Source organism: Sapajus apella, unplaced genomic scaffold (assembly GCF_009761245.1).
Source record: "Sapajus apella isolate SASKATOON/1434 unplaced genomic scaffold, GSC_monkey_1.0 scaffold32, whole genome shotgun sequence".
NCBI classification, from domain to species: Eukaryota; Metazoa; Chordata; class Mammalia; order Primates; family Cebidae; genus Sapajus; species Sapajus apella.
Window position 1 is genome coordinate 16,464,944 of NW_022436972.1, and position 25,107 is coordinate 16,490,050.

The following is a 25,107-nucleotide window of genomic DNA, read 5'->3' on the forward strand; positions in this document are numbered from 1 at the left end:
TGCAGGTTTTGCATTTTAAAAAGAACCCCCCAGCTGCATTGTGGAAAATTGATTCAGTGCATGGAAGGAGACTGATTAGGCTATCTTAGTAGTCCAGATTAGGTAATGGTGGTTTACTCTTGGATAGTGGCAGTGGAGCTGGGAGGTTTGAATCCTATGTTGGTGACTTGTTTGATTTTTAAAGGATTGAAAGAGTGAGTAGACAGGGATAGTCTTCCAAGATTAGTCTTTTGCAACTATCTGTATGGTTGTACAGTTTCCTAACATTAGGAATATTGACAGGAGAGGAAATGTGGGGATTTTCTTGGTGAGGACGTTAGAAAGGGAACAAGTATATTAGTTTTATGCATGCTAAGTTTGAAGCCTTACAACAATCTCTCCTCCAACCCCTAACACGTATATGCACATATTTTAATTCTATAGGGAGGCTTTTTTATTTTTTTTGAGATGGAGTCTCACTCTCGCCCAGGCTGGAGTGTGCAGTGGTGCAATCTTGGCTCACTGCAACCCCCGCCTCCTGGGTTCAAGCAGTTCCCCACCTCTCAGTTTCAAGCAGTTCTCGTGCCTCAGCCTATCGAGTAGCTGGGATTACAGGTGCATGCCACCACGCCAGGCTAATTTTTTTATTTTTAGTAGAGACAGGGTTTCACCATGTTGACTGGTCTCGAACTCCTGACCTCTGATGATATGCCTGTGTCAACCTCCCAAAGTGTTGGGATTACAGGTGTGAGCCACCGCACCCAGCCAGCTTAATGCATTTTTATCACTCATTATTACTCTCATTTCCAGTAGACCAGGTGTTGGCAAATCTTTTTTTTTTTTTTTTTTCCCTCAAGACAGTATCTCACTCTATTGCCTAGGCTGAAATGCAGTGGCACGATCATGGCTCCCTGCACCCTTGACTTCCTGGGTTTAAGCAGTCCTCCATCTCATGTCCCCCGAGTAACTAGAACTGTAGGTGCACACAGCCATTCTCAGATGATTTTTCGTTTTTTGTAGAGGCAGTATCTCATTGTGCCCAAGGTTGGTCTCCTAGGCTCAAATGATCCTCCCTCGGCCTCCCAAACTGTGGGGATTACAGGTGTGAACCACTGCACCTAGTCTGCTAACTTTTTCTTAAGAGGACAAATAGTAAATATTTTAGCATTTGAGGACAAAGAGGTAAAATAAGAACATGATGTAGGTACTTAATGTCATTTATAATGTAACCACTTAAAAAATGTAGAAACTGTTCCTGTTGGGACCTACGAAAACAGATAGCCTGCCAGATTTGATACACAGGCTATAGTTTGCTGATCTCTGTGCTAAACTGTGAATTCTGTACTTGCCTCGTAGTTGGCAAACGTATTGCCCAATGTATTTTAAATGTATTGAGTGAAATTTTTGTTGAATGTGTGAAGGACTTATAGATTAAAAGCTTAAGAGAGAGAGTGGACTATAGATACTTGGGAGTGGTCATGAAACTAATTGCAGACCTGAGGGTAGGCGAGATCACTTGGGAAGAATATAAGGGAGAAGAGTCCATCTTTTTCTGTAATTTAAACAAAGAGCAGAATAAGTCATGACTAGCTCAGTGGTACTGAGTTAGTACCTCTTTTTAACTGACCTAAGCCAGTTTTGGCCATTTACACTTATATGATTCTTTTGGATGAATAAGTCATCTTTGATTATTAGAGATAGGTGAGGTTACATAATAGACACTTTTGCCTTAGAACTTTTGCTACCAGTGATTTATAGACGCAGTATTAGAATTCTGCTACATATATAAACGTACTAATAAGCAGCCACAAAAGTCATACAGCTTGTTTCATGGGCATAGTACTTTTATACTGGAGATTACCACCTTGTAAGCAGATATCACAATGTTCTGACTAGGATTAGGTGATGCAATTCTTTAAGAAGGAGTGGAACAAATGATCAAGGGGGTTTCTAGACAGAGAAACTTCCCTGACGTTGAGCTGTAGGGCCTGCCAAATTCTTAGAGCCCAAATAGGTAGGAATTAAGGTGCCTATGTTTCTAGTCAATTCATATATCTTAAATAACAATTCTTCCTTAGCAGTAAAAATCTATTTCCAACTTTCCTTATGCTGGTTATCAAACCAGTGTCTGTAAATTGAGATATTCATATTTGAAGCACTTATTACCTGGGAGCTAACTCCTGTTTAGGGGTGTTTAAAATGTTACACTAATCACCTCTTAAGTGTAGTTTCCTAATTTAGTGTGGTTCTTCAGAAGTTAACTCACCACTCCTGTCTATACAGAAATATCTTAGTGTGAATTAAGATGTTAGAGCAGAAAATTAATTATATTTTGGAGTAGATATGTTGCCTGGGTCTTTTTGTTATACGTCATCCTGTAATTCATAATAGTTAAGTGTTGCAAATATTGCAATGAAAGTATTTTTCTTTTCGGTTATAGGGAAAGTTGGAGTAAATATTCATTTTGGTAAAATTTTTAACAGTGGTACAGTTCTGATCTTCCAGTGAATAAAGTTAGCTTACAGAGTTATCAAATAACACTTCATTAATGTAGGTATTTGAAGATTGTTCAACATTCGTTGTCATTATATTAAAATGGCAGTATATTCAAAGAGTCATATACCATGACCATAATAGCCTTTATTTAAACTAATTGTAGCTCATTATTTAAAATATAAGATGTATCAGTCCTTAAGATTACAAATTACTTATTTATTGAGATAAGAGTCTCACTCTGTCACCCAGGCTAAAGTGCAGTGGCATGATGTCAGCTCACTTCAACCTCCACCTCCTAGGTTGAAGCAATTCTTATGCCAAGGCATGCCACACCCAGCTAATTTTGGTATTTTTATTAGAGATGGGGTTTTGTTATGTTGGCCAGGCTGATCTTGAACTCCTGGCCCCAAGTGATCCTCCAGCCTCCTAAAGTGCTGCGATTACAGGCGTGAGCCACTGCACCCAGCCAAGATTAAATTACTTCTAACTCAGATACCTCAGATCTTATTATTTATTTATTTTTGAGACAGAGTCTCAATCTGTAGCCTAGGTCTGGAGTGCAGCGGTGCGACCTTGGCTCGCTGCAGCCCCTGCCTCCCAGGTTCAAGCAATTCTTCTGCCTCAGCCTCCCGAGTAGGTGGGATTACAGGTGCCTGCCGCCATGCCTGGTTAATTTTTTTGTATTTTTAGTAGAGCTGGGGTTTCACCATGTTGGCCAGGCTGGTTTTGAACTCCTGACCTCAAATGATTTGCCTGCCTCAGCCTCCCAAAGTGCTAAGATTACAGGCATGAGCCACCACGCGCCCAGCTGAGATCTTTATATACTAGCAGTATCAGTATTTTGATACATATATAATCTTTAATTTTCTTTTCTAGACAATGCGAAGACACAGAAATGAAGTGACAGTGGAACTGCGGAAGGTAAGGTTGATTTATGTTTAAAGAAATGTAGTTAGGTTTTTTTGATGTTAAAATTCTGTATATCTTGAATAATGAAAATACTGTGGCAAGTTAATGGTCATCCCTAAAACCACACCTCATTGGATACTTTATCATGGTACTTATTCATAATAGCTTTCATTTACTCAGGGTACTGGCCCTGTGTGAAGCACTTTACCGTCACTGAAATTCTCATAACATCTGATGAAGTTAGATACTTTTTCCTTGACATCCTCTTTCTGTGGGCTTCCTCTCTCTTTCCCATGTAGTAGTTATACATACTTGTTAAAGGCCAGGCATGGTGGCTCATGCTTGTAATCCCAGCACTTTGGGAGGCCAGGGCAGGCAGATCACGAGGTCAAGAGATTGAGACCATCCTGACCAGCATGGTGAAACCCCATCTCTACTAAAAATACAAAAATTAGTTGGGCGATGTGGCGCATGCTGCATGCCATGCACACTGATAGTTCCAGCTGCTTGGGAGGCTGAGTCAGGAGAGACACTTGAACCCGGAGGTAGAGGTTGCAGTGAGCTGAGATGGTACCACTGCACTCTAGCCTGGCAACAGAGCAAGACTCCATCTCAAAAAAAAAAAAAAAAAAAAAGTTACACACACTTGTTAAAGATATTTAGAAAAATAAATAAAAGTAGAAAAACCTTGTATTTTCCCAACTGGATGCAACTGATATTAAAATTTATTGTATTTTTTCCCATTATTTTTGGAGGATTTTAGAGTTACCTTCATCAGATTGTGTTTTCTTTTTTCTTTTTTTGGGACAGTGTCACACTCTGTCCAGGTTGGAGTGCAGTGGTGTGATCTTGGCTTACTTCAGCCTTGATCTTCCAGGCTCAAGGGATCCTCCTGCCTCAGCCAGCTGAGTAGCTACCACTACAGGCACACCACCACACTCAGCTAATTTTTTTTTGTTGTTGAGACAACGTCACACTATGTTGCCCAGGCTGGCCTTGAACTCCTGGACTTGAAACAATCCTCCTGCTTCTGTTGGGATTACAGGCATGAACTACCATGCCTGGCCCCAGATTGTGTTTTCATATTTGAAACCAATATTTACATTGCTATTCTAGAAAATAATAGTGAATTCTCTCTATATACATGTATCTATACTTGTGCATTCATTCATTCATTCATTCATTTTTCTGAGACGGCGTCTCACTCTGTCGCCCAGGCTGGAGTGCAGTGGTATGATCTCAGCTCACTGCAACCTCTGTCTCCCGGGTTCAAACAATTCTCTTGCCTCAGCCTCCTCAGTAGCTGGGACTACAGGTGTGTGCCACCATGCCCGGCTAATTTTTTGCATTTTTAGTAGAGGGGGGGTTTCACTGTGTTAGCTAGGATGGTCTCGATCTCCTGACCTCATGATCCACCCACCTCGGCCTCCCAAAGTGCTGGGATTACAGGCATGAGCCACCGTACCTGGCCACATGTGTCATTTAAACAATAAATTTAAAACATTTCAGATCTTTGGTGTTTGTCTTAGGTTAGATTCTTTTCCTCATCTAATTCACTCCTAAAACTCCTTCCTATATTAAATTACCATCTTGGGCCAGGTGCAATGGCTCACGCCTGTAATCCCAGCACTTTAGGAGGCCAACACAGGCAGAACACCTGAGGTAAAAAGTTCAAGACCAACCTGGCCAACATGGTGAATCCCCATCTCTACTAAAAATACAAAATTTATCCAGGTGTGGTGGCACGCACCTGTAGTTCCAGTTACTCAGGAGGCTGAGGTCGGAGAATCACTTGAACCCAGGAGGCAGAGGCTGCAGTGAGCTGAGACTGTGCCACTACACTCCAGCCTGGGTGACAGAGTGAGACCCTGCCTCCAAAAAAAAAAAATTACCATCTTGAAACTTTTCAGTTGTAGGGAGAAGGAAGGAGGTCTTGATTCTAAAAGTACACATTCTCTTAGAATCACTAGAACTAAATAGATTTGTGCATTTATTATTTAATTATTTTAAGTACACACTTTATTTCATACAGTGGCTAGGTAGCTCTTCAAATCTATAAAGTTTTACAACAATATTGCCAGAAGCTCATTTTAACTCCATTCATAAAGCCTTCATCAGAAATGCATTTAGTTATCCAGCCAAGCATTACTTTTTGAGCAATTGTCTCATGGAGATGAACATTATATAAATAATCACATAACCAAATATATTCTTACAAATTGTGAATGATGCTATGGAAGAAAAATAGCCATGAAAGTTAACAGGGTGAAGTTTTTTAAAACTGGGCATTCAGAGGGGATCCAATATGGCCGTTTAGGAACAGCTCAGGATTGCAGCTCCCAGTGAAAGTGCAGAGGGTGAGTGGACGCCACATTTTTATTGCCCACAGACTAGGAAATTCCCAGGCGGAGGAGTTCCACGGGTCACCAGCGTGGCTGTTTCGGCCAGCGCAGTTGTGTCGGCCAGCGCTGCCGCTTTGCCCCGCGCGGCTGCTTTGTCAGTGCCCCGGCGCAGCGGTTCTCTGTACAAAATACACTGGTCCGGGTGCCCTTTTGGCTGGCGATTGGAGCCACGGGAAGTCACCCATTCATCTGCTTAAAAAGGGGACTGAACAGGGAACCAGGACAGTAGATTCCGGGGCAAAAAAAGTGTCACGAATCTCAGTGCTGCTGTTTAAGCCAGCACAGTGAGTCGCTGCACGGGAAAACACACAGATCCCGGCGCCTCTTCAACAGGCGACTGCAACACCAACTTAAAAAAAAAAAAAAAAGGCTCTGAGGCAGGGAGCTAGGCACTTGGCTGGTCCCACCCCCACAAAAGAACAGCAACCAGGAACTCTCTGGATTGAGAGTTTCACAGCAAAAGCAGCTAAACCTGGGATGGTCCAGCCCGTGGGGGAGGGGCGTCCACCATTACCGAGGCAGCCCAACACTACGGAGGTAGTCAGCCAATGCTGAGGCAGCCTGCCGTTGCCAAGGCAACCCGCCACTACAGAGAGACTCCACCTTAACAGAGGCGGGCCACCATTGCCGAGGCAGTTCTAACTACACCCATATAAACATGACTGCCGGGAAGTTTACTCGGCAGCTGGGCGGAGCCCACGGCAGCTCAGCAAAGCCTCTACGGGCAGACAGTGACTAGGCTGCCTCCTTGCTGGGCAGGGCAGCTCTGAAGGAAAAAAAAGAAGGCAGCAGCCTAACGGAAACTCATAAATAAAGCCCTAAATCCCTGGGACATAGCACCTGGGAACAAAAAGCAGTTTATGAGTTCTGCTGCAGCAGACCAAAACTTACCTGCCCAGCAGCTCTGAATGAACAATGGAGCTCACAGCTCAGCATTTGAGCTCTTATAAAGAACAGACCATCTCCTCAAGCAGCTCCCTGACCCCTGTGTATCGAAAGAGCCACCTCATAAAGGTGAGATCAGATTGACACTTGGCGGGTATCCTTCTGGGACAAAGATAGCAGAAGAAGAAAACTGGTAAGAACCCTTAGTGTTCTGCAGCTGCTGCAGGTGATCCCCAGGCAAGCAGGGTCTGGAGTGGACCTCAGCAGACCTACAGCAGACGGACCGGACTGTCAGAAGGAAAACCAAGAAACAAAAATAACCTCATCATCAACAAACAGAACATCCATTCAGAGACCCAACCTGAAAGCCAGCAACTACGAAGACAACAGGTGGATAAATCCATAAAGTTGGGAAGAAACCAGCGCAAAAAGGATGAAAACACCCAAAACCAGAACACCGCTCCTCCTACAAGGGATCACAACTCCTCACCAGCAAGGGAACAAGGTTGCATGGAGAACGAGTGTGATGAAATGACAGAATCAGACTTCACAAGGTGAGTAGTAAGAAACTTCTGTGAACTAAAAGAACACGTTCTAACCCAATGCAAAGAAACTAAGAACCTTGAAAAAAGATTTGACGAAATGCTAACGAGAATGGACAAAATAGAAAGGATTATAAGCGAATTGATGGAACTGAAAAACGCAACACAAGAACTTCGCGAACCATGCACAAGTATCAACAGACGAATTGACCAAGCAGAAGAAAGGATATCAGATGTCGAAGATCAACTCAATGAAATAAAACGAGAAGGCAAGATTAGAGAAAAAAGGGTAAAAAGGAATGAACAAAGTCTCCAAGAAATGTGGGACTATGTGAAAAGACCTAATCTACGTTTGATAGGTGTACTTGAATGCAACGAAGAGAATAAATCCAAGCTGGAAAATACTCTTCAGGATATTATCCAGGAAAGCTTCCCCAACCTAGCAAGGCAGGCCAATATTCAAGTCCAGAAAATACAGAGAACACCACAAAGATATTCGTCAAGAAGAGCAACCCCAAGGCACATAATGGTCAGATTCACCAGGGTTGAAATGAAGGAGAAAACATTAAGGGCAGCCAGAGAGAAAGGTTGGGTTACCCACAAAGGGAAGCCCATCAGACTAACAGCAGATCTCTCAGCAGAAACCCTACAAGCCAGAAGAGAGTGGGGGCCAATATTCAACATCCTTAAAGAAAAGAACTTTCAACCCAGAATCTCCAATCCAGCCAAACTAAGATTCATAAGTGAAGGAAAAATAAAATCCTTTGTGAACATGCAAGTACTCAGAGATTTCATCACCACCAGGCCTGCTTTACAAGAGCTCCTGAAAGAGGCTCTACACATATAAAGGAACAACCAGTACCAGCCACTCCAAAAACATGCCAAATGGTAAAGAGAATCAACACAATGAAGACTCTGCATCAACTAATGGGCAAAACAGCCAGCTAGCACCAAAATGGCAGTATCAAATTCACACATAACAATATTAACCCTAAATGTAAATGGACTAAATGCCCCAATCAAAAGACACAGACTGGCAAATTGGATAAAAAGCCAAAACCCATTGGTGTGCTGTATCCAGGAAACCCATCTCACATGCAAGGTTACACAAAGGCTCAAAGTAAAGGGATGGAGGAAGATTTACCAAGCAAATGGAGAGCAAAAAAAAGCAGGAGTTACAATTCTCATCTCTGATAAATTAGACTTTAAAGCAACAAAGATCAAAAGAGACAAAGAAGGACATTACATAATGGTAAAAGGATCAATGCAACAAGAAGAGCTAAAGATCCTAAATATATATGCACCCAATACAGGAGCACCCAGATACATAAGGCAAGTTCTTAATGACTTACAAAGAGACTTAGACTCCCACACAATTATACTGGGAGACTTTTAACACCCCATTGTCAATATTAGACAGATCAACCAGACAGAAAATTAACAAGGATATCCAGGACTTGAACTCAGACCTGGACCAAGCAAACCTAACAGACATTTACAGAACTCTCCACCCCAAATCCACAGAATATACATTCTTCTCAGCACCACATCACACCTACTCTAAAATTGGCCACATAATTGGAAGGAAATCACTCCTCAGCAAATGCAAAAGAATGGAAATAATAACAAACAGTCTCTCAGACCACAGTGTAATCAAGTTAGAACTCAGAATTCAAAAACTAACCCAGAACCGCACAGCTTCATGGAAACTGAACAACTTGCTCTCGAATGTTGAATGGATAAACAATGAAATGAAGACAGAAATAAAGATGTTCTTTGAAACCAACGAGAATGAAGACACAACATACCAGAATCTCTGGGACACATTTAAAGCAGTGTCTAGAGGAAAATATATAGCAATAAGTGCCCAAATGAGAAGCAAGGAGAGATCAAAAATTGACACCCTATAGTCAAAATTGAAAGAGCTAGAGGAGCAAGATCAAAAAAACTCAAAATCTAGCAGAAGACAAGAAGTAGCTAAGATCAGAGCAGAACTGAAGGAGATAGAGACACAAAAAACCCTTCAAAAAATCAATAAATCCAGGAGCTGGTTTTTTGAAAAGATCAACTAAATAGACAGACCATTAGCCAGATTAATAAAAAAGAAAAGAGAGAATAACCAAATTGATGCAATAAAAAATGATAAAGGGGATATCACCACAGATTCCACAGAAATTCAAACCATCATCAGATATTATTACAAACAACTCTATGCACATAAACTAGTAAACCTGGAAGACATGGATAAATTCCTGGACACTTGCCTCCTCCCAAGCCTAAACCAGGAAGAAGTCGAAACCCTGAACAGACCTATAACAAGGTCTGAAGTTGAGGGAGCAATTAAGAGCTTACCACCCCAAAAAAGCCCAGGTCCAGACGGATTCACAGCTGAATTCTACCAGACATACAAAGAGGAGCTGGTACCATTCCTTCTGAAACTATTCCAAACAATCCAAAAAGAGGGAATTCTTCCCAAATGATTTTAAGAGACCAACATCACACAGCTACCAAAACCCAGCAGAGACTCAGTAAGAAAAGAAAACTTCAGGCCAATATCCGTGATGAACATAGATGCAAAAATCTTCAATAAAATACTGACAAACCGACTGCTACAGCACATCAAAAAGCTTATCCACCATGATCAAGTAGGATTCATCCTGGGGATGCAAGGCTGGTTCTACATATACAAGTCTATAAACATAATTCACCACAAAAACAGAACCAAAGACAAAAACCACCTGATTATCTGAATTGATGCAGAGAAGGCATTTGACAAAATTCAACAACCCTTTATGCTAAAAACCCTCAATAAGCTAGGTATTGACGGAACGTATCTCAAAATAATAAACGCTATTTACGACAAACCAACAGCCAATATCATACTGAATGGGCAAAAACTGGAAGCATTCTCTTGAAATCTGGCACTAGACAAGGATGTCCTCTCTCACCACTCCTATTCCATATAGTACTAGAAATTCTAGCCAGAGCAATCAGGCAAGAAAAAGAAATAAAGGGTATTCAAATAGGAAAGGAGGGAGTCAAATTGTCTCTATTTGCAGACGACATGATTGTGTATCTAGAAGACCCCATCGTCTCAACCCAAAATCTCCTGAAACTGATAAGCAACTTCAGCAAAGTCTCAGAATACAAAATCAATGTGCAAAAATCACAAGCATTCCTATACACCAATAACAGACTTAAAGAGAGCCAAATCAAGAATGAACTTCCATTCACAATTGCCACAAAGAGAATAAAATACCTAGGAATACAACTAACAAGGAACGTAAAGGACCTCTTCAAGGAGAACGACAAGCCACTGCTCAACGAAATAAGAGAGGTCACAAACAGATGGAGAAACATTCCATGTTCATGGTTGGGAAGAATCAGTATCGTGAAAATGGCCATACTGCCCAAAGTAATTTACAGATTCAACGCTATCCCCATCAAGCTACCAATGACCTTCTTCACAGAACTGGAAAAAACCACCTTAAACTTCATATGGAACCAAAAGAGAGACCACATAGCCAAGTCAATTCTAAGCAAAAACAACAAAGCAGGAGGCATCACACTACCTGACTTCAAAGTATACTACAAGGCTACAGTAATCAAAACAGCATGGTACTGGTACCAAAACAGAGATATAGACCAATGAAACAGAACAGAGACCTCGGAGGCAACACAACATATCTACAACCATCTGATCTTTGACAAACCTGACAAAAACAAGCAATGGGGAAAGGATTCCCTGTTTAATAAATAGTGTTGGGAAAACTGGCTGGCCATGTGCAGAAAGCAGAAACTGGACCCCTTCCTGACACCGTACAGTAAAATTAACTCCAGATGGATTAAACACTTAAATGTAAGACCTAACACCATAAAAACCCTAGAAGAAAATCTAGGCAAAACCATTCAGGACATAGGTGTAGGCAAGGACTTCATGACCAAAACACCAAAAGCATTAACAACAAAAGCCAAAATAGACAAATAGGACCTAATCAAACTCCACAGCTTCTGCATAGCAAAAGAAACAGTCATTAGAGTGAATCGGCAACCAACAGAATGGGAAAAAATGTTTGCCGTCTACCCATCTGACAAAGGGCTGATATCTAGAACCTACAAAGAACTAAAACAGATTTACAAGAAAAAAACAAACAAGCCCATTCAAAAGTGGGCAAAGGATATGAACAGATACTTTACAAAAGAAGACATGTATGAGGCCAACAAACATATGAAAAAATGCTCATCATCACTGGTCATCAGAGAAACGCAAATCAAAACTACATTGAGATACCATCTCATGCCAGTTAGAGTGGCGAGCATTAAAAATCTGGAGACAACAGATGCTGGAGAGGATGTGGAGAAATAGGAACACTTTTACACTGTTGGTGGGAGTGTAAATTAGTTCAACCATTGTGGAAGACAGTGTGGTGATTCTTCAAGGACCTAGAAATAGAAATTCCATTTGACCCAGCAATCCCATTACTGGGTATATATCCAAAGGATTATAAATCGTTCTACTATAAGGACACGTGCACACGAATGTTCATTGCTGCACAGTTTACAATAGCAAAGACCTGGAACCAACCCAAATGCCCATCGATGATAGACTGGACAGGGAAAATATGGTACATATACACCATGGAATATTATGCAGCCATCAAAAACATTGAGTTTGTGTCCTTTGTAGGGACATGGATCAACCTGGAAACCATCATTCTCAGCAAACTGACAGAAGAGCAGAAGATCAAACACTGCATGTTCTCACTCAAAGGCGGGTGTTGAACAATGAGAATACATGGACACAGGGAGGGGAGCACTACACACTGGGGTCAGTTGGGGGGAAATAGGGGAGGGATGGTGGGGGGTGGGTAGTTGGGGAGAGATAGCAAGGGGAGAGATGACAGATGTAGGTGATGGGGAGGAAGGCAGCAAATCACACTGCCACGTGTGTATCTATGCAACAATCTTGCATGTTCTTCACATGTACCCCAAAACCTAAAATGCAATAAAATAAATAAATGGGGAAAAAAATTTAAAAAGACCTGGGCATTCAAAGGTGATATGTCTGGAGAAATAATATTTAAGCCAAAACCTGAAGGGTAAATTGGAATTAGTTTATTTTCTAAATCTTTAAATAACTGTATTTCGAATTTTTGCCAATCAGTATCATGCTCATTTGTATGGTATATAATTCCTGAAATCCATTCTCCTGTACCCCTTCCCCACCCTCTTTTTAAAATTAAATTTTGAAAATACTTGCTAAGAGCTATATTATGTGTTTACTAAATTTAAAAACATTTAGAGAATATTTTCTGTGTAATTAGCTCAGTAGCTCCAAAATCAGAATATTAGCAAGGAACATCATTTCATATGTATAAAGCATCAATGGCTTAAAAACTAATATGAGGCTCGGCGTGGCGGCTCACGCCTGTAATCCCAGCACTTTGGGAGGCTGAGGCTGGTGGATCACCAGGAGTTTGAGACCAGCCTGACCAATATGGCGAAACCCCATCTTTACTAAAAATACAAAAATTAGGTGGGCATGGTGGCAGGCGCCTGTAGTCCCAGCTATCCAGGAGGCTGAGGCAGGAGAATCGCTTGAACCCAGGAAGCAGAGATTGCAGTGAGCCGAGATCGCACCACTGGACTCCAGTCTGGGCCACGGAGTGAGACTCTTATCTCAAAAAACAAAATAGAACAACAAACTAATATGGTGGAGACAGAATTATTTTATGCCTCTTATCTATTAATGCAATCAATCATTTTGCATATGAATAAACATTAATAGACGCTTAAAAAATACTTGCTAATTCCAGTTCCCTGTCAACTCCTTTATGGACACAACAATATGTTGGTAATTTTATTTGCAAGTTCTTTTAGATCTTTGGGTCATTTAGACAAGAGAAATGAACTAAGCCTTAGCTTAATAAAGTAAGGTGAGTTTTTTCCAGTCTTGAAACTTTAAACTTCATTTTTCTTTTTAACATTTTGTTGACATACAACATACATACGAAAAGTCCACACATCGTTAAGTATCCGGCTTGATGAATATTTGTAATGTGAACACATTGGTGTAACCACCAGCTCCTGGATCAAGAAAGAGAATACCTGTACCTCAGAGCCCCTTTCTAGGTATTAATTATCCCCAAAGGTAACCATTATTCTGATTTCTAAAACAGATTATTTTGCGTATTTAGAACTCTACATAGGTAGAATAGTGTGTGTCCTTTTTTATCTGGATTTGCATTCACCAAATGAAGATTACCTTCTTTAATAGATACAATAGAAGTAAAATTTGAATTAAGTAATCATGTATTTATTGCCATCTGTTAACATTACACCATCTGCCTCTAGATATGGGCCTTTACTTTTCCTTAACTTTTCATGCTTGCAGTTTAACTTTAAAACTCATATTAATTGTAGTATTCAGAAGACTCCTCTTGCTTTAATCATTTTAGCCCTTCTAATATACTTATAAATCTAAGCTTATTTATATTTTGTTATTTGATCCTCCTTCTGTTTGTCGTGCTACCTTCTCTAATTTATAGAACTAAAAATTCTTGCTTGTCAGAGCATATCTTTTAAATATTCACCTTGGTTGCCTTCGAGACCCCTTTCTTTTTTTCTGAGTAACATTATTTCCTTTCCAGTTACTATGGTTCAGTTTCTGAAAATACTTAAGAGTAGGACCAAAAATGAAATTAACTAAAGAAATCTCAAGCAATTTCTTATTTCAAATTTAAGAATTCCCCAAGTAAGCAGTAGAAAGCAAACTTTTCTAGAAACAACACCTACAGTTTATTCAGACAAAACTTAATTGATTTTGATGTGATTTCACAGATATAGGGAGAGCTCTTCAAGAGAAGATTTCTCCACTCTTTATGGTCACATATCTGTCCCTAATTCCAGGCCTCACTGCCTCTGTTGCTCCATTGAGGAGAGAATCACAGTGTTTTTACTTAGTGACACTGAGATTCTTGCAAATTAAAGAGAGCTAGTCTTTAGTTTCATTGAGAAATCGAACTAGTGAATATTGTCCGTTGATTGGTAACTCACTTTACTCCATGGGATTTTGCTTTGAATATTTCATTTTCCCTTAGATTGTAAGCTTCTAAAGGGCAGGTAATAACCACATTCACCATCCATCTGCATCCCTCCACCCCAGCCTCCCAAATAACCCCTAAGGCTCTTCCTTAGCCCATCTCAAAATGCCTAATCACATTGGGGCTATGTAGTCAATACTCATTAAGTGCTGATATTCAAGAATTAAATTTAATTATGATCTGTAAATATATGCATGTATGTTTAAGTCATGTATTGAAGTTTTAAGACAAATACTTTAGATATAGGCAGTGCTACTCAAAAGTCCTGATCTTTGACAAGTTAGGGAGCTTGTGCCAAAACGTAAAAGAAGGCACTGCTTCCTTGAAGAGTCTTTTTGACACAAGTAAATGGAAAGATATCGCATGTTCATGGATTTGGAAGAATGGTATGGTTAAAATATCAATACTGCCCAAAGTGATGTGCGGATTCAGTGCAATCCCTATCAAACCCCAATGGCATTTTTTCACAGAAATAGAAAAAAAAAAAACAAAACTAAAATTTGTATAAAACCACAAAAGACCTTAAATAGCCAAAGCAGTCTTTAAAAAATGAACCCAGAAGCATCACACTACCTGATATGAAAATCTGCTTCAAAACTGTAGTAATCAAAACAGCATTATAGTGACATAAACAGTGGAACAGAACGGAGAGCCCAGAAATAAATCCATACATTTGTGGTCAGTTGATTTTTGACATAGGTGCCAAGGACATGCAATAAATGGTCTTGGGAAAACTGGCTATTTACATGCGGAAGAATGAGACCAAGCCCTTAATGCATTCCGTATATAACAACCAACTCAAAATAGATTAAAAATGTAAACATAAGACATGAAACTGTAAAACTACTAGAAGAAAACACAGGGGGAAATATTCATGATATTGTTCTGGGCAAAGGTTTCTGCACAGCAAAAGAGACAGCCTATAGGAAATATTTGCAAACCATATATCTGATAAGGGATTAATATTATATAAAGAACTCAATAGCAAGAAAACAAACCAATTAAAAAATGGGCAAAAGACCAGAATAAACATTCTCAAAACAGAAATGGCTAATAGGTATACTAAAAATTGTTCTTTACTAATCACCAGATAAATAAAATTAAAACTGTCAGGTATCACCTTATACCTGTTAGAATAACCATTATCAAAAAGGTGAAAGATAATGCATGTTGGTGAGGATGTGGAGGAAAGGAAACTGTTGTACACTCTTGGTTGGAATATAAATTAGTATAGCCATTATGGCAAGCAGTATGGGGAGGTTCCTCAAAAAATTAAAAATAGAACTACCATGTGATCAAGCAATCCCACTACTGTGTATGTATCCAAAGGAAAAATGAAACCAGTATGTTGAAGAGATATCTGCACTCCCATATTTCTTGCACCATTATTCACAATACCCCAGATAAGGAATCAACCTTATCTGGGGTATTGTGAATAATGGTGCAATAGAATAATGGTTCTGTTTGTCTACTGGTGGACATTCGTCAACTGTCCACCAGTAGACAAGTAGAAAAAGAAAATGTGCTATGTATACACAGTGGAATACTTTCAGTCTTAAAAGAAGGGAATCCTCTGTTTTGCAACAACATGGATGAACTTGGAGGACGTTATGTTACCAGAAATAAGCCAGGCACACAAGACAAAGATTACATGCTCTCACTTATACATGGAGTCTAAAAAAAGCTAGACTCATAGTAGAGAGCAGGATGGTGGTGACCAGGGGCCGGAGCCCGGGCCAGGGGTAGGGGACACAGGAATTTGTGGAGATACTGATCAAAATATAAACAATTTCAGTTACGAGGAATAAGTTCAAGATCACTATTGTAGAACTTGGTATATTAGTCAGTTTTCACATTGCTGATAAAGAGATACCCGAGACTGGGCAATTTACAAAAGAAAGAGGTTTGTTGGACTCAGTTCCATGTGACTGAAGAGGTCTCACAATCATGGCAGACGGCGAAAAGCCTGTCCTGTATGATAGCAGAAAAAAGAGTTTGTGCAGGCAAACTCTTGTTTTTAAAGCCATCAAATCTCTTGAGACTCATTCACTGTCACAAGAACAGTGCAGGAAAGACCCACCCCCATAATTCAGTCACCTCCCACAACACATGGGAATTGTGGAAGTTACGATTCAAGGTGAGTTTTGATTGGGAACTCAGCCAAACCGTATCACATGGTTATGAAATGTAATTAACTGTATTATATTCTTGAAAAATCACTGACAGTAGAATTTGTTTTCACCACAAAAAAAAGACATGTAAGGTAATGTATGTGTTAATTTTTTTTTTTTTTTCTGAGGCAGGCTCATTCTATCACCCAGGTTGGAAGGCTGTGGTGCAATCTTGGCTTACTGCAACTTCTGTCTCTCTGGCTTAAGCAGTTTTCCCACCCCTCTGGGTAGCTGGGACCAAAGGTGTGCACCACCATGCTCAGATAATTTTTTGTATTTTTGGTACGGATGGGGTTTTGCCATGTTGTCCAGGCTGGTCTTGAATTCCTGAGGTCAAGCAGCCTGCCCGCCTTGGCCTCCCAAAGTTCTGGGATTACAGGCATGAGCCACTGCACCCAGACAAATGTGTTTATTACCTCATAGCCATTCCACAGCATACACATATTTTAAAATACCATGTTTTACACAATAAATATATAGAATTTGTGTCAGCTTTTTAAAAATAATATGTTTAAAGCAGGTTTTTCTGTCTAAATAACTGAACTAAACTGTGCTTAGTTTCACTGTTGATTTACATTCTGGCACAAGCTCCCCTCCCCACCTTTTTTTTTTTTTTTTTTTTAAACTTTAGACGCTTATCACCCTGAAGATAAAAGCTCCTTATCTTGTAGCAGACCTGTAATAAACAGTTTGAGAACTATTAACCAGTGTAAGGATCATGCTTCAAATAACAGATACTGATCCGTCAAAATTGAGGATGAGATCTGTTTATTACTATCTACTGTTTACCTGGTCTCTAACTCCTTTTGTGTGAATTGTTTTTTTCTTTTACCTCCTTGTTCTCTTTCTTCCCAATTTAGTGAGTCTTTTATGCATCAGCACTTAAACACACATATGTACCTCTTTTTTTTTTTTAATTACATTGTAGACAGTTACATAGGAATTAAGTAACTTGCATAGTCACAAGCTAATAAATGGCAGAGCGCTTAACCATTATGCTGTAATGCCTCTGAAAATACATGTGTGTTGGTTGAATAATGCTTTGTGGGTTGAATATGAGCTCAAAAACTGTTACATGTATTTTGAACTTTTGGCACATTATATTAAACTTGATATTATCTTTTCTTGATGATTGATCAGCCAGATAGGCCGTAAGTCCCTTATTTTCATTATATTTGAAGGTGAGGCAGGTTTAAGATCCTACATAAAAAAAAAAAAAAAAATCCACCCAAGTGCCCCACTTGGTCGATAAGATCCAGTACTTGTTTTAGTTAATTGTTTGAAATATCTTTTAAACAATACTCTAAATTTCCCCATATTAAAAGCTAAAGAAGAAAAAAATGATCATATCAGTTGATACAGGAAAAGCATTTGATGAAATCCAACACTCATTTCTGATAAAAGGAATAGAAAAGAATTGCCTCATCTTGATGAAGAGCACCGAAAAAACCTCCCAGGTAACAACATACTTAATGGTGAAAGAAGAAATACTTTCCCCTGAGATTCAGAAGCAAGGTGATGATGTCCATCATCACTGCTCTTATTCAGTATAGTGCTAGAAATTCTAGCCAATGCCATGTAAGGCAAGAAAAAGAAATGAAAGGTGTGTGGTTTGTAAAGGAAGAACTAAAATTGTCCCTATTTGCAGATAATGTGATTATCTATGTAGAACATCCCAAGCAATCTGTCAGAAAGCTCGTAGAACTACCAGGTGAATTTAGTAAGGTCACAGAGTAAAGAAATCAGTTGCATTTGTATAGGCTGAACATGCAGAAACCAAAATTAAAAAGAATATTATTTTTAGTCAATTCAAAGAAAATAAATACCTCAGTATACATTAACAAATAATGTACAGGATTTATATAGTGACTATCACAAAATACTGATGAAAGAAATGAAACAAGACTTAAGTAAATGGAGAGACATATACCGTGTTTATGGATTGGAAGCCTCAACATAATAATGGCATTGATTCTGCCTAAATTGATCTGTTGGTTTAATGTGCTTTCTATTGAAATTCAACCAAGATATTTTGTAGACATACATAACCATTTAAAAATGTATGTGGAAAGATACAGTCTCTAGAATAGAGACTTGACAAAGAAGAAAAAAAGGAGAAATTACCTTACCTAATATAAAAGCTTATAGTATATAGCTATAGTAATCAATACTGTGTGTTATTGGTAGAAAGAAAAACACATAGACAATGGAACAGAAAATAGAACCCAGAAATATGCCCACACAAATACATCCAACTGATTTTTAGCAAAATTACAAAACCAGTTCGATGGAAGGAAGGATAGCTTTTTCAAAAATGATGAGCCTTTTCAAAAATAATAAGCCTAAACCTCACTCACACCTTATGCAAAAATGCAAAATGGATTACAGACTTAAATGTAAAGCACAAAGCTATAAAACTTTTAGGAAAAAGCGGAGGAGAGAGTTTTCCAGATCTGGAGACAGGCTACTATATTTAACCACAAAAGCCTAATCCATAAAAGAACAATTAATAAATTGGACCCGATTAAATTACAAATTGTGCTGTGTGAGAGCTCATATGGAAAGATACAAAAGACAAACTAGATACTGGAAGAAAATGTCTGTTAAACCACAATCTAGTAAAAGACTAGGATCCAGCATGTATAATGAACTCTCAAAACTCAGCAGTAAGAGCCAGGTGCAGTGGCATATACCTGTATTCCCAGGTACTCAGAAGGCTGAGGCAGAAACATCATTTGAGCCCCAGAGTTGGAGGCTGCAGAATGCTATGTTCTTGCCTATGCACTGCACTCCAGCCTGGGCAACATAGAGAGACTCCTGGCTCTTAAACACACAGACACACACACACACTCTCTCTCTCTCTCTAATAATAAGAAAAACTGAAACAACGTAAGATATGTGAAGAGTTGATTCATTGAAAGGAGGACATACAGGCATTAAATAAGCACATGAAAAGATGTTCAGCATCATTAGCTATTAGGAAAATAGAGATTAAAGCCACAACTACACATCTATCAGAACAGCTAAAGTAAACAATAGTGACAACACCAAATGCTAGGGACGATGTGGAGAAGCTGATCACTGATGTTAGTGGTGGAAATGTAAAATGATACAATCACTCTGGAAAACAGTATGTCAGTTTTTTGTCTAAACATGCAACTTCTGTAACCCAGTGTTCACAATCCTAGACATTTATGCCAGAAAAAGGAAAATTTGTAGTCATTTGAAATCTGTATATGCATGTCTATATAGCAACTTTATTTGTAATGGCCAAAACTTAGACACAACACAGATGGCCTTTGGTTATATATCATATGACCCCATTAAACATTTTTGAGATGATAAAATTTTAGAAATGGAAGACAGGTTAGTGCTTGCCAAGGGTTAGATACAGGGTCAGAGAGATGAGAAGGAGGTGATTTTGCTTATAAAATGTCAGCAGGAATGGACCTTGTGTTTTTGAAATTGTTTACCATCTTGCCTATGGTGGTAGATAACATGAATCTATACAGGCAATAAAATTGTATGGAATGTAATATACACACAAATACATGTAACATGAGAAGTCTGAATGAAGAGTGGATTATATCAATGTCTGTATCCCAGTTGTAATACTAATAGTTTTGCAGAGTGTTACCGTTGGGGTAACCTGGGCAAAGCCTACAAGGAATCTCTCTCCATATTATTTCTTATAACTGCATGTGAATATATAATTATCTCAAAAATTTTAGTTACCAAAAAAGCTTAAATTAGTATCCAAAAAAGCAGCCATTTGATAAGATGAATTAAATGATCCTGCAAGGAAAAAAGAAACATGAATTAGATTGTCAACTCTTTTTTATTTTATTTTTTCAAAGCATTTTAGGTTTTGGGGTACATGTGAAGAACATGCAAGATTGTTGCGTAGGAACACACATGGCAGTGTAATTTGCTGCCTTCCCCCAATCACCTATATCTGTCATTTCTCCCCATGCTATCTCTCCCCAACTTCCCACCTCCCACTGTCGCTCCCCTATTTCCCCCCGACAGAAGCCAGTGTGTGATGCTCCCCTCCCTGTGTCCATGTATTCTCATTGTTCAACACCCACCTTTGAGTGAGAACATGCGGTGTTTGATTTTCTGTTCTTGTGTCAGTTTGCTGAGAATGATGGTCTCCAGGTTGATCCATGTCCCTACAAGGGACACGAACTCATAGTTTTTGATGGCTGCATAATATTCCATGGTATATGTGCCACATTTTCCCTGTCCAGTCTATCATCGATGGGCATTTGGGTTGGTTCCAGGTCTTTCCTATTGTAAATTGTGCTGCAATGAACATTCATGTGGATGTGTCCTTATAACAGAACAATTTATAATCCTTTGGATATATACCCAGTAATGGGATTGCTGGGTCAAATGGAATTTCTATTTCTAGGTCCTTGAGGAATCGCCACACTGTCTTCCACAATGGTTGAACTAATTTACACTCCCACCAACAGTGTAAAAGTGTTCCTATTTCTCCACATCCTCTCCAGCATCTGTTGTCTCCAGATTTTTTAATGCTCGCCACTCTAACTGGCATGAGATGGTATCTCAATGTAGTTTTGATTTGCGTTTCTCTGATGACCAGTGATGATGAGCATTTTTTCATATGTTTGTTGGCCTCATACATGTCTTCTTTTGTAAAGTATCTGTTCATATCCTTTGCCCACTTTTGAATGGGCTTGTTTGTTTTTTTCTTGTAAATCTGTTTTAGTTCTTTGTAGGTTCTGGATATCAGCCCTTTGTCAGATGGGTAGACAGCAAACATTTTTTCCCATTCTGTTGGTTGCCGATTCACTCTAATGACTGTTTCTTTTGCTATGCAGAAGCTGTGGAGTTTGATTAGGTCCTATTTGTCTATTTTGGCTTTTGTTGTTAATGCTTTTGGTGTTTTGGTCATGAAGTCCTTGCCTACACCTATGTCCTGAATGGTTTTGCCTAGATTTTCTTCTAGGGTTTTTATGGTGTTAGGTCTTATGTTTAAGTCTTTAATCCATCTGGAGTTAATTTTAATGTAAGGTATCAGGAAGGGGTCCAGTTTCTGCTTTCTGCACATGGCTAGCCAGTTTTCCCAACACCATTTATTAAACAGGGAATCCTTTCCCCATTGCTTGTTTTTGTCAGGTTTGTCAAAGATCAGATGGTTGTAGATGTGTTGCATTGCCTTCGAGGTCTCTGTTCTGTTTCATTGGTCTATATCTCTGTTTTGGTACCAGTACCATGCTGTTTTGATTACTGTAGCCTTGTAGTATAGTTTGAAGTCAGGTAGTGTGATGCCTCCCGCTTTGTTCTTTTTGTTTAGAATTGACTTGGCTATGCAGGCTCTCTTTTGGTTCCATATGAAGTTTAAGGTGTTTTTTTTCCAGTTCTGTGAAGAAGGTCATTGGTAGCTTGATGGGGATAGCACTGAATCTGTAAATTACTTTGGGCAGTATGGCCATTTTCACGATACTGATTCTTCCCAACCATGAACATGGAATGTTTCTCCATCTGTTTGTGACCTCTCTTATTTTGTTGTGCAGTGGCTTATAGTTCTCCTTGAAGAGGTCCTTTACGTTCCTTGTTAGTTGCATTCCTAGGTATTTTATTCTCTTTGTAGCAACTGTGAATGGCAGTTCATTCTTGATTTGGCTCTCTTTAAGTCTATTATTGATGTATAGGAATGCTTGTGATTTTTGCACATTGATTTTGTATCCTGAGACTTTGCTGAAGTTGCTTATCAGTTTCAGGAGATTTTGGGCTGAGACGATGGGGTCTTCTAAATATACAATCATGTCGTCTGCAAATAGAGACAATTTGACTTCCTCCTTTCCTATTTGAATACCCTTTATTTCTTTTTCTTGCTTGATCGCTCTGGCTAGAACTTCCACTACTATATTGAATACGAGTGGTGAGAGAGGACATCCTTGTCTCGTGCCAGATTTCAAAGGGAATGCTCCCAGTTTTTGCCCATTCAGTATGATACTGGCTGTTTGTTTGTTGTAAATAGCTTTTATTATTTTGAGATACGTTCCATCAATACCTAGTTTATTGAGTGTTTTTAGCATTAAGGGCTGTTGAATTTTGTCAAAGGCCTTTTCTGCATCAATTCAGATAATCATGTGGTTTTTGTCTTTGGTTCTGTTTTTGTAGTGAATTATGTTTATAGACTTGCGTATGTTGAACAAACCTTGCATCCCCGGGATGAATCCTACTTGATCATGGTGGATAAGCTTTTTGATGTGCTGTAGCAGTCGGTTTGCCAGTATTTTATTGAAGATTTTTGCATCTGTGTTCATCATGGATATTGGCCTGAAGTTTTCTTTTCTTGCTGAGTCTCTGCTGGGTTTTGGTAGCTGTGTGATGTTGGTCTCATAAAATGATTTGGGAAGAATTCCCTCTTTTTAGATTGTTTGGAATAGTTTCAGAAGGAAGGGCACCAGCTCCTCTTTGTATGTCTGCTAGAATGCAGCTGTGAACCCATCTGGACCTGGGCTTTTTTTGGGTGGTAGGCTCTTAATTGCTGCCTCAACTTCAGACCTTGTTACTGGTCTATTCAGGGTTTCGACTTCTTCCTGGTTTAGGCTTGGGAGGATGCAAGCTTCCAGGAATTTATCCATTTCTTCCAGGTTTACTAGTTTATGTGCATAGAGTTGTTTGTAATAATCTCTGATGATGGTTTGAATTTCTGTGGAATCTGTGGTGATATCCCCTTTATCATTTTTTTATTGCATCTATTTGATTATTCTCTCTTTTCTTTTTTATTAATCTGGCTAGTGGTCTGTCTATTTTGTTGATCTTTTCAAAAAACCAGCTCCTGGATTTATTGATTTTTTGAAGGGTTTTTTGTGTCTCTGTCTTCTTCAGCTCTGCTCTGATCTTAGTTATTTCTTGTCTTCTGCTAGGTTTTTAGTTCTTTTGATCTTGCTCCTCTAGCTCTTTCAATTTTGACGATAGGGTGTCGATTTTAGGTCTCTCCTTGCTTCTCATGTGGGCATTTATTGCTGTATATTTTCCTCTAGAGACTGCTTTAAATGTGTCCTAGAGATTGTGGTATGTTGTGTGTTCATTCTTGTTGGTTTCGAAGAACAACTTTATTTCTGCCTTCATTTCATTGTTTATCCAGTCAACTTTCAAGAGCAAGTTGTTCAATCTCTGTGACACTGTGTGGTTGGTTCTGAGTTAGTTTCTGAATTCTGAGTTCTAACTTGATTACACTGTGGTCTGAGAGACTGTTATGATTTTTGTTGTTTTGCATTTGCTGAGGAGTGATTTCCTTCCAATTATGTGGCCAATTTTAGAGTAGGTGTGATGTGGTGCTGAGAAGAATGTATATTCTGTGGATTTGGGGTGGAGAGTTCTGTAAATGTCTGTTAGGTTTGCTTGGTCCAGGTCTGAGTTCAAGTCCTGGATATCCTTGTTAATTTTCTGTCTGGTTGATCTGTCTAGTATTGACAATGGGGTGTTAAAGTCTCCCACTATAATTGTGTGGGAGTCTAAGTCTCTTTGTAAGTCATTAAGAACTTGCCTTATGTATCTGGGTGCTCCTGTATTGGGTGTGTATGTATTTAGGATCGTTAGCTCTTCTTGTTGCATTGATCCTTTTACCATTATGTAATGTCCTTCTTTGTCTCTTTTGATCTTTGTTGCTTTAAAGTCTAATTTATCAGAGATGAGAATTGTAACTCCTGCTTTTTTTTACTCTCCATTTGCTTGGTAAATCTTCCTCCATCCCTTTATTTTGAGCCTTTGTGTATCCTTGCATGTGAGATGGGTTTCCTGGATACAGCACACCAATGGGTTTTGGCTTTTTATCCAGTTTGCCAATCTGTCTTTTGACTGGGGCATTTAGCCCATTTACATTTAGGGTTAATATTGTTATGTATGAATTTGATCCTGCCATTTTGATGCTAGCTGGCTGTTTTGCCCATTAGTTGATACAGTTTCTTCATTGTGTTGATGCCATTTACCATTTGGTATGTTTTTGGAGTGGCTGGTACTGGTTGTTCTTTTCTATGTTTAGTGCCTCTTTCAGGAGCTCGTGTAAAGCAGGCCTCATGGTGATGAAATCTCTGAGTACTTGCATGTTCACAAAGGATTTTATTTTTCCTTCACTTATGAATCTTAGTTTGGCTGGATAGGAGATTCTGGGTTGAAAGTCCTTTTTTTTAAGGATGTTGAATATTGGTCCCCACTCTCTTCTGGCTTGTAGGGTTTCTGCTGAGAGATCTGCTGTTAGTCTGATGGGCTTCCCTTTGTGGGTAACCCAACCTTTCTCTCTGGCTGCCCTTAGTATTTTCTCCTTCATTTCAACCCTGGTGAATCTGACGATTATGTGCCTTGGGGTTGCTCTTCTTGACGAATATCTTTGTGATGTTCTCTGTATTTCCTGGACTTGAATATTGGCCTGCCTTGCTAGGTTGGGGAAGTTTTCCTGGATAATATCCTGAAGAGTATTTTCCTGCTTGGATTCATTCCCTTCATCACATTTGGGTACACCTATCAAACATAGATTAGGTCTTTTCACATAGTCCCATATTTCTTGGAGACTTTGTTCATTCCTTTTTAGCCTTTTTTCTCTAATCTTGCCTTCTCGTTTTATTTCATTGAGTTGATCTTT

At 39.2% G+C, this 25,107-nt stretch overlaps 1 protein-coding gene across 2 annotated transcripts in view; it reads left to right on the forward strand.

Moving 5' to 3' along the window:
* The window catches only part of KPNA3 (karyopherin subunit alpha 3), a 112,463-nt gene that overhangs the window by 45,499 nt on the left and 41,857 nt on the right, over positions 1 to 25,107 (forward strand). For both annotated transcript variants that reach the window (XM_032294586.1, XM_032294587.1), the window contains exon 2: positions 3,352 to 3,396. In XM_032294586.1, coding sequence (XP_032150477.1) covers positions 3,352 to 3,396 — 45 coding nt within the window. The remainder of the gene's footprint in view (positions 1 to 3,351; positions 3,397 to 25,107) is intronic.